Raw genomic sequence first — 10,061 nt, 5'->3', positions numbered from 1 at the left:
TACAAACTGGAAATATTACAGAAGAATATGCAAAAAAGTTTAATTTAGAAAAATGATTTCAATTATCCATCATCCATACCTACAACGCTGAATGTTCACTTCACTTCATCCAAAATTTGATGAAACGATTGTAAGCATTTTTTTTTTCATAATCGCACTAAACACATAAAAAATACAGTATTCAGGGTAGTTCGGTTGACATTAACGTAGTTTTCCTTTATTGAAAGTTAAACATATTTAAACGATAAACATACGAACATTTATTGTCTGACATTGAGAATTGAATACTGATTTTTTTTTAATGAAGGCACACAGATTTTTAGGATATTTTGTTATATTTGTTTTTTTTTTTTCATTTCATGTGTGGTGCATGAATTTACGATAATTAAAATTGTGCATTTCACAATAAATCTAGAGTAGCATACACAGTTTGAGAAAATTAAAAGAAGTCAATATAAGGATAGTTGATAATCATAGATCGGTCCCGGTTCGTATTCTCTCGTTGATTATTCGTTGCTTGATTTTTTTACGGCTGGCTTGCAGGGCCTGACACCAACCCCCTAGATTTCCGGAGGACCATTCCCCCTAAATGTTCGGAGGGCCATAGTGCGCAGTTTAGCTTAGAGTCCTTCTCTGGCACTCGGACGATGATCAGCCGCAGCCGCCCCTGACATGGGGAACAGACGCTGTTGTGAGCCGCTCCTAACATGAAGTACAGACGCTCAAGGTTTGCAGAAGCAAAAGCAAAAGTAAAAGCAAATCCCCCCCCCCCCCCCTTCTCTGTCAGCATACGACAAAAAGTTCCCACCGGGGGTTGGTTACCCGATCTTCCCTAAGGTTACTCGTACCTCGGCCAGTACCGCGAGGAGGTAGGGATAGGAGTTGCTGGGAAAGAGGCTAAGGACCGCACAAAGGGGTCTTTTTTATTCCTTCAGGTACGCGAGGTACCAATGCACTATGGTCCAGGAATCAGTTTTACGCGGAAAGATGCATTTTGAGCTTTAGAATGAAACATTAGACAAAAACGGTCTTCTACAAAGTTGTTTGTATTAGTAAGGTCCTTTGTTTGGTGTTATTAAAAATTAGGGTGGACCACATTTTCATAGAAATTGTGTTACTAACTTTCTTATTTGTAGAAATTATACTATACATGCTTCAGCAAAGTTGTAGACCATTCAATTTTAAGCAACTTTGCCAAAAAAAGTTTTTTTATATCTCTTAAATTTAGAGCTATTTTACTACGGTGACATAGGGTGGTCCGAACAAAATTGGTTTTCTGGCTCTAGAGTTTTCAATTCAAATTTCTCATCAAAGTAGTCTATGAAACACTTTTAGAGCTTTGAAAAATGCGTAGTTTGGTGAGTGAAGAAGCTCGCTATCTCTTTCCGTTTGGGAGTTATTATTGTTTTTCTCTCAAAAACATGCCTACTTCGATTGTGAATATTTCTGATTGGGGCAAACATAAAAAATATCTTTTGAAGGCATTTAAAAGACAAAAAAAAAAAATGTAAATTATATCAAAAAATTACAGATGTGTTATTTTTGTAACTCTAATAAAACACCTTGAAAATCGAATATCACAATTTTATCACAAAAACTTTAATAACTTTTGAACTAAAATAGATATCAGCAATATTTTTGCATGAAAATTTGCGTTTTGTTAAGTTCTAAAAGTCGTTCATAGACGACTTTGACGAGAAACTAAAATTTAAAACACTAGAATTGAAGAACTGATTTTTGTTGGACCACCCTTTGATGATTAGGAAAAAATGCTCTAGATTGGTCAAATTTTGAGCTACAGAAAAACTTTTTTTGGCAAAGTTGGTCAAAATTCCAAGTTCTACCGCTTTGTCTAAGAGTATATACCAGTATTTTTGCAAATAAAAAAGTTGATTATATGATTTGTGTGAAATTGTGGACCACCCTAGTTTTGAATGACTCAGTATGAAAGCCTACATTTTTATAAACAATTTTGTAGAAGATCATTTTTGTCTAAAATTTTATTTTCATGCTCAAAATGCAAAATAATAAAGAAATACATACCATAAAAATCTTCAAAATAGTTTTAAAGCCCTATCTTTCTTATTTCAGATTTCTGGTCAAAGCGGTCTATGAACGACTTTTAGAACTTAACAAAACGCAAATTTTCATGCAAAAATATTGATGATATTTGTTTTAGTTTTTCTGCTTAAAATCATTTGTTTTTAAGGGCATTTTATTAGAGTTACAAAAATAACACATTTGTAATTTTTTGATATAATATACAATTTTATTTTGTCTTTTGAATGCCGTCAAAAGATATTTTTTATGTTTGCCCCAATCAAAAATATTCACAATCAAAGTAGGCATGTTTTTGAGAGAAAAACAACAATAACTCCCAAACGGAAAGGGATAACGAGTTTCTTCACTCACCAAACTACGCATTTTTCAAAGCTCTAAAAGTGTTTCATAGACTACTTTGATGAGAAATTTGAATTGAAAACTCTAGAGCCAGAAAACCAATTTTGTTCGGACCACCCTATGTCACCGTAGGAAAATAGCTCTAAATTTAAGAGATATAAAAAAACTTTTTTTGGCAAAGTTGCTTAAAATTGAATGGTCTACAACTTTGCTGAAGCATGTATAGTATAATTTCTACAAATAAGAAAGTTAGTTACACAATTTCTATGAAAATGTGGTCCACCCTAATTTTCAACAACACCAAACAAAGTACCTTACTAATACAAACAACTTTGTAGAAGACCGTTTTTGTCGAATGTTTCATTCTAAAGCTCAAAATGCATCTTTCCGCGTAAAACTGATTCCTGGACCACTGTGCAATGGTACGCCATGCCCAGCCATTTACCAACCTAATTCACCACCTAGAAAGCTGATAATTTCACAGAACACTATTTTTATGGTAAAGATGGTAAGGAGCATATGGGAGATTGGATTTTCAAGCATTTTTAAAATTTGAATCACCCTACTGTGGCAGATCGCTGTTTTCGACGGCCAAAACTTCTAGTACTCTGGATATGTATCCTAGATGTTTGGTGTCTTCGACAAAGTATTTTGGAATAATTCGTTCTACATTTTGACTTATTCAGGTTTGATCTAGATACGTGAAAACTGGCTTCTAGGACTTAATGACAATATATTCTTTAACACTTTTTTTGTACAAAAAATGATTAAATTCGATTTTTTGACTGTTTTTACTAAATTGTCGTATATTGCCATCAACGTCAGTGATAGAGTGTGTCTTCGGAAGAAATGTAAAAATGCCTCAATAAACAATTTTGCAGAAGAAGGGTTTTTGCTAGGACGCTCATATCAAAAGATAAAACTGATCTAGATCAGTTTTCTCTTATCTAGATCAAAACTGAATGAGTCAAAAAGTAGTACAAATTATTCCAAAATACTTTGTCGAAGACACCAAACTTCTAGGATGCATATCCAGAGTACTAGAGGTTTTATCCGTCGAAAACAGCGATCTTCCCCAGTGTGCTCCGTGAGCAAAGTCATGCTGAAGGTGTCTGGGTTCGATTTTCGGTCGGTCCAGGATCTTTCCGAAATGGAAGTTTCCTTGATTTCCCTGGGCATAGAGTATCGTCGTACCTGACACACGATATACGAATGCGAAAATGGCTACTTTGGCATACAAAACTCTCAGTTAATAATCAGTTAATATATGCCAATAAGAAGAAGAAGAAGGTATAGAATGTGTTTCAGATACAAATCATCGTCTGGACAATCCACTGGAATCCCGCTCATCATGAAAACTTGTTCAACTGAAGGTTTTGGTTCATGCGGACACATTAAAAGTTTAGTTTTGGCAGCATTGGAAGAAATTTCCAAATTTGTAAGTATAAAGATCTTAATCTACTGCAATAGTTATGGTGAATACGAGAACAAAATAATTAGCCTCCTTCTGAGTAAATTTCTCGTATTCACCATAACTATTGTAGTAGATTAACTCATAGCCACTATAGGGTGTCCCAAAAAGTATGGGCACGACTTTGCCATACTGCTTTTTCGAAACTAGTGCAAATAAAAATCTGATTTTCACACATATTGTTCTCGCACTTATTAAGAGTAGATTTGGAATTTTGAGTAATTTTTCCACTGCCTGTTTGTAAATGGTGTAACATTTCTGGAACCTCCTCTTATCAGATCTGCACAAATCGCGTTATATCTGGGCGACTTTGCTGTAAAAAAATTGAGCTTGGACGTAAAGTACGTACAATTAGAATATGAAAAATATATTCATCATTGCTGATACGACAAATGATCAGAGTATAGCCTATTTTATTGGAAATCATAAACTTAAGCATATGAAATTTGAATAGAAACCTTAAAATCCGATTTCAGCTTTGGACGATTTTTAAAAGGGTCAAACCAAGTCCTTGTATATCCGTTGAAACACGTTAAAATCTAAAATTTGTGTTGCCTATCTAAAAGTATAGATATTCAGCATAAGTAGATATGAAATGATTTTTTTTATATTAAAAATACCTGAATACATATGATTTTGTGAATTTGTCTTATGTGGAGAGAAAAATTAGCGATATTTTAGAATTTCATTATTTTTTAAGTGCTTTCTAGCAAAGCAGAATAAACAAAAATCTTGTGGATCGTCTCTGATACAATGTACTTGGACTCACCACATCGAAGGATTTCGATAAAAACATTTATTATTAGTTAAGTTCCAACAAAACTCAAAAGTAGGGTTTGTGCTGGCTAGATAAGAATAGATTTTCCCATGTCAAAAATTTCAATCTGAAAGGTTATTTTATCAAATTAAATTTTCACAAACATCATATGAAATACCATAAGGAAAAATACAAAAAAAAAAAAAATATTTGTATGGAAAAATATTGTGATATTCGTTATCAAAGTCGTGCCCATACATTCTGGGACACCCTATAACACAAATTACACTGCGGAACACGTTTTTGTCTCAAGCACCAAAATACCGCTATTTACATAATTAAGGGTTGCTGAATCCATTGCCGTTTTCAGAAACATCATAGCACGTCTAGTTTTTGAGATATTGGCTGTAGAAATTGCAAAATTTGACTATTTCAGCCAACTTGCATGCAAGTTTGCCATCTTGTATGGCACTTTAATTGCTTTATTTGCCACAGAATTCAAACTTAATGAATATAACAATACTTATGAACAAAATTTGTAATAGTTTCTATGCACAAAGGCTATTTTTGATGGTTTAGAAAAGTATTGTATTTTACTATATGAGAGAAACAAATATTTTTGTATGAAAACTGAGAGCATGTTAAAAAAATCGATTCAAACCAAATTCTATCCTGAAATGTCCCCCAAATTATGACTTAAATGAAAGTTGTAGTCCAATTTTTCATGCTGGGTGGATTAGATCACAAAAAAATTGATAAATCATACTCTAAATTTCATGTAAACATCAATAAATTCAGTGTTTTATACAACTTTGGCGACCTGTAGCTAAAAATTGTGACGTGCTGGAACATTTCTGAAAACGGCATCAGATTCAGAAACCTCAAATCTAGTCGAGACACATAATTTGATCCTTGAGACACGCAAAAAATTATTTTTTGTTACGCTGTGTTATTTATAAAAAACGATATTATTGTTATTTTTATCACATTCAGTTTGTAGTGACTTTAAGTTTATTGCTTATTCTTCGTATTACATCTGCATGTTATATACGTTTATTTTGCTGACCTTTGTTATCTCACAAGTAATATCTTTTAGTCGGGATTTTCGATATGTTTGCTTAGTTTAACAGACAGTTTATAGAACTATTTTGAAAATTAAATTTACGCTGGATGGTCATACACATTACTGTCATTTTTTTTTAAGTGGTTGCTCTGATTGGATCATCTGAATATCGTGAAGTTTATGTTTGAGTGGAACTTTTAGGCATACATACTATAACAGCAAATGTTTTGACTAATACCTCAACTATTCTTCCAATTTGGTTGTTTGAGCGGAAAGTTTTTATTGAAATCCTTAGAGTATTTACTTCTATTTACTTATTGTAATTTTAGTACAAAGACGTATAATGTTCTAGCTAAGAAGTGCTATTTTTCAACTGGTGTTTTGTTCTAGTCAATAATCCTTCGCAAAGTCTGTTCATATCGATGATGCCCAATTACGGTCCCGTTCGCCATCTTCGAAATAGATTTTTAGAATCCCTTGAATCGGACCACCATACATTTGCAACTCGCAGGAATCATGACCTTTTCCTTGTAAATTTGGTTTTTCGATTTATCGAAGGCGTGTAAAGTAAGCTCGAGGAAGATCTGCCGACATTCTGTTTTCTTGAATTGGTTGTCGCACATCACACAGGGTGTACCCTGTTTCCTGAAAGTAAGTAATCAGTTGAGTTAGATTTCATAGTTGGTCTCCAACGTTGCGAACAAAAATAAAACTACCGTATATGCGAAAATGATGAATTGAGCAAAGTTTTTGTAAACAACGAAAATAACTTATAAATTCGTTAAAATTCAGAACAGTATCATTCCGGCATTGGAAGAAGAAAATATTTTTTCGTAAACTGACAAATAAATGATTCTGTTTCCTTACACAGAACTTCTAGATATGCGAGATGGATGTGATGATTAAAAATAAATGAACAAAGGAAACCAAACTTGCCTGCACACTTCCATTTCTACACGCTGTGTGAAGTTCTTGGTGTTGACAATTGTTACATTCTTGTTGTCCATAGTTAATCCATGTTGTGGATATTTATCCGGCTTTTGACTTTCACATATGTCCTCAAAATCGTCATCAGAGAAACTCATTCTATTGTGGAATGTGAAGTCATCCACCTCTTCATCCTCAGGATAGCTGTCGAACAGATTGGCATAACCTTGCTGGGCCACTAATCGGTCTATGAGTTCGTATGGATAGTTTTTCACGTTGCTACCAATGGGATACTCTAAGGTGCTCTCAATCCGGTCAATCTTTGGTGCTGTAAAGCCATGGATTAGAAAATAAGAGGCTCAACAATTTATCATACCTGGTTGACGCTTCCCACTAAACTTGACTTTCGAGGCGCACCAGTTCATTATCTTGCTTGCATTTTGAATAGAGTTGCAAGCAAAGTCTTGAGCTGGGGTGCCTTGATAGTTAACTTTGGGCTGCGCCTTGCTTTATGGATTTCAGCTTAGGAAATGTTTATTTACTACATCACCCTGAGACACGTTTGTACTTCAATTGCCAATCCCTAAGTGATTAGTCGGAAAATTTGATCGAAATCTCTGAGTTCCATACTGGTCAGTTACGCTTTGGTCACCCTAAGCTGATCGTTGATCCAATGATTCCCGACAGCCAGTTTATCTTATTTTAATAGAAATACGGTATTTATTTACACAGCAAGGAAATTATCATGCATTTCAAAGGTTCATAATATGGGGTGGTTAGCCAGTTAAGCGGTTTAGGGGATAAAATCTCGCGTTCAGTATCATAAGGGCGTAACTGCAATGATCGATTTCTCTTCATCGATTTTCTCTTTAGTTAATTGCTCGGCCGGGCGACTGCTTTTGATCGCTTTTTTCATGTCAGTAGAAAGTACTCATCGCCCTTCGTCATGTTACATCGAAAAATGTTAACAAAATCAATTGAATTTCCTGTACTAGTCCAAAGAGAAAATCGACGAAGAGAAATCGATCAATGCAGATACGCCTGTATGATACTGAACGCGAGAAATGTCGAACGACGAAGGAACAAAACATTGAAAGCTGCTTTCGTGACTGAGTATGTGGCAAATTTTATATGTATAACATGTAGTTAAGGATTCATACTCCTGAAAGACTATCAATTTTTGGCAACGTCTTGAAATTCGGTATGTTATGTGTCGAAGTTTTGTCTTCGATTCTCTTCTAACTTTGCATTTTCGATATTTTTGCCTTCAACCTTATTCAATTTGACGTTTTGTCTTTCGACGTATATGTGTATGCATATGTGTATGAATGAATATTAGCGTGGCTCACCTTAAGGTGAAGATAAATCGAAGCCCAACTTCAAATTTTCAAGGGCACGGATCTGGAGAACCAATCATCCGTTTAAGCTGAAAACTGAATCGATTGGTCAGTCGCTGGAGGAGACCAATCGATTGAGTTTTGTGCTTAAACGGATGTTTGGTTCTCCAGATCCGTGCTCTTGGAAATTTGAAGTTTGGCTTCGATTCATCTTCACCTGAATCATATCATATCCGCACGTTTTCGCCTTTTTCCCCTATACCATTTTGACTCAAATCCCAAACTACTTTTACCCGTACAATCGAGTTAAAATCGTCAAGTTTCAAGTTAATCACACTACTTCCTTCACAAACTGATTAATTAATTTATATTAAAAGCATTCTGCATGAAAAGTTAATAATGACAATTCTTACCTTTGAAATAACTCCTATTTGCTGTTTATAATGAAAAATAGTGTTTGATTAAGATCTTTGTAGGTAATAAGAAAACATGTGGTAAATTTTGCATGTGTTTGGAACAGTACATTTTTCTTCTTCATGATACAACGCCCCTACTGGGACAGAGCCTGCTTCTCAGCTTTGTATTCAATGAGCACTATTAGAGCTATTATCTGAGAGATTCTTTGCCGAAGTTGCCATTTTGCATTGATATGCCGTGTAGCAAGTACGATGATACCCTTGATGAGGGGAAATCAAGGAAATTTCCATTATGCAAAGATCCTGAACCGACCTAGAAGCGAGCCCAGGCACCTTTAGCATGGTTTTGCTTTTTAACCACGGACGTAACCACCATGCTTAAGAAGACCCCTTGCAGAACAGTACCTCTTGCATGCGGAACTAAGTCTAGACAGCTCAGCGAAACTTTTCCAGAAATGTCTTCGGGAAATACATTAAGGTTTGTAGCATGTTTCAATTGAATTCTTATAGATAGCCAACTAGATGCTACGAGACGGGCTCAGAGAGCAGGGACGAAAATGGAGAGAAAGGAGCGAAGGATGGTTTTTTGAGAAGCTAGGACTGCACTGAAACGGGAGATCAAGCTAAGTCTTATTGCTACAAAGAGCTGTGCCGAGATGCAGACACCAATCCGTGGGGTAATGCGTATCGAGTCGTTATGGTAAAGATCAAAGGCCCTTCGATACCAGCTGAGATGTGCCCAGACAAGCTGAAGTTGATTTTGGAGGGTCTCTTCCCGACGCACGATCCAACGTCCTGCCAACAAAGGTGTACGGTGAAGACGTAGTAACAATCACTGAGGAACGGGAAGTGTCTAACGACAAGCTTGTACAAGCGGCGAAGCGCCTAGAGTCGAAGAAAGCCCCTGGTCCAGATTGAATATCGAACGTAGCGCTGAAAGCTGCCATCCTGGCATATCCGGGCATGTTCAGGAAAGTGTTGCAGAAGTGCTTTGACGAAGGTAGCTTTCCAGGAATATGGAAGATCCAGAAGCTGGTACTGCTGCCAAAGCTAGGAAAGCCACTGGGAGATCCACTCGGCAAACTCCTGGAAAGAAACATCATTAAGAGGCAAACACTGTTTGGATTCCGCAAAGGCTTATCGACAGTAGACGCAATTCAAGCAGTACTCGAGTGGGTTGAATAGGTGTCGAAATAGAAACGTCGTGGTCACGATAGATGTGAAAAACGCATTCAACAGCGCCAGACGAGATGCCATCGCTGCAGCGCTGCACAGAATGCAGGGTCCCGACTATCTGTGCAAGATCCTGAAGAGCTGATCCTGGTGTACGAAACAAATCAAGGACAGAAGTCAATGCAAGTGACAGAGGGCGTTCCTCAAGGTTCCATTCTAGGTCTACCTCTTTGGCATGGGATGTACGACGGAATATTGACATTGCGGCTTCTCAGAAAGGTGAAGACTTTTGGTTTTGCGGATGATGTGTCATTTTTGGTGATGGGCGAGACACTGGAAGAAGTGTCAGTGATGGGAACATTTGACGCAATCGAGGGCTGGATGAGCGGAGTCAAACTGCAGAGTTAATGCTAGTCAGCAACTGCAAGGCGGTTCGGCAGATGGAGGTCAACGTTGGAAGGTCTGTAATTGCATCGAAGCGCGTGTTTAAGCACCTGGGAGTAATGAATGATTGGCC

At 36.5% G+C, this 10,061-nt stretch overlaps 1 protein-coding gene across 4 annotated transcripts in view; it reads right to left on the bottom strand.

Moving 5' to 3' along the window:
* Positions 1 to 5,621: 5,621 nt before the first annotated feature.
* LOC5577953 (protein spaetzle) overlaps positions 5,622 to 10,061 on the bottom strand; it is a 51,275-nt gene continuing 46,835 nt past the window's right edge. For 3 of the 4 annotated variants that reach the window (XM_021847917.1, XM_021847925.1, XM_021847949.1), the window contains 2 exons: positions 6,628 to 6,946; positions 5,622 to 6,336 (listed from right to left, as the gene is read on the bottom strand). In XM_021847917.1, the coding sequence (XP_021703609.1) occupies positions 6,159 to 6,336; positions 6,628 to 6,946 (497 nt within the window). In that variant the 3' untranslated portion in view covers positions 5,622 to 6,158. The remainder of the gene's footprint in view (positions 6,337 to 6,627; positions 6,947 to 10,061) is intronic. The other variant, XM_021847930.1, reaches the window with a different exon arrangement.

The sequence above is a fragment of the Aedes aegypti genome, chromosome 1 (genome assembly GCF_002204515.2).
Source record: "Aedes aegypti strain LVP_AGWG chromosome 1, AaegL5.0 Primary Assembly, whole genome shotgun sequence".
NCBI classification, from domain to species: Eukaryota; Metazoa; Arthropoda; class Insecta; order Diptera; family Culicidae; genus Aedes; species Aedes aegypti.
Note: the sequence above shows the minus strand (reverse complement) of the source record. Positions and strands in the feature narration are given on the sequence as shown.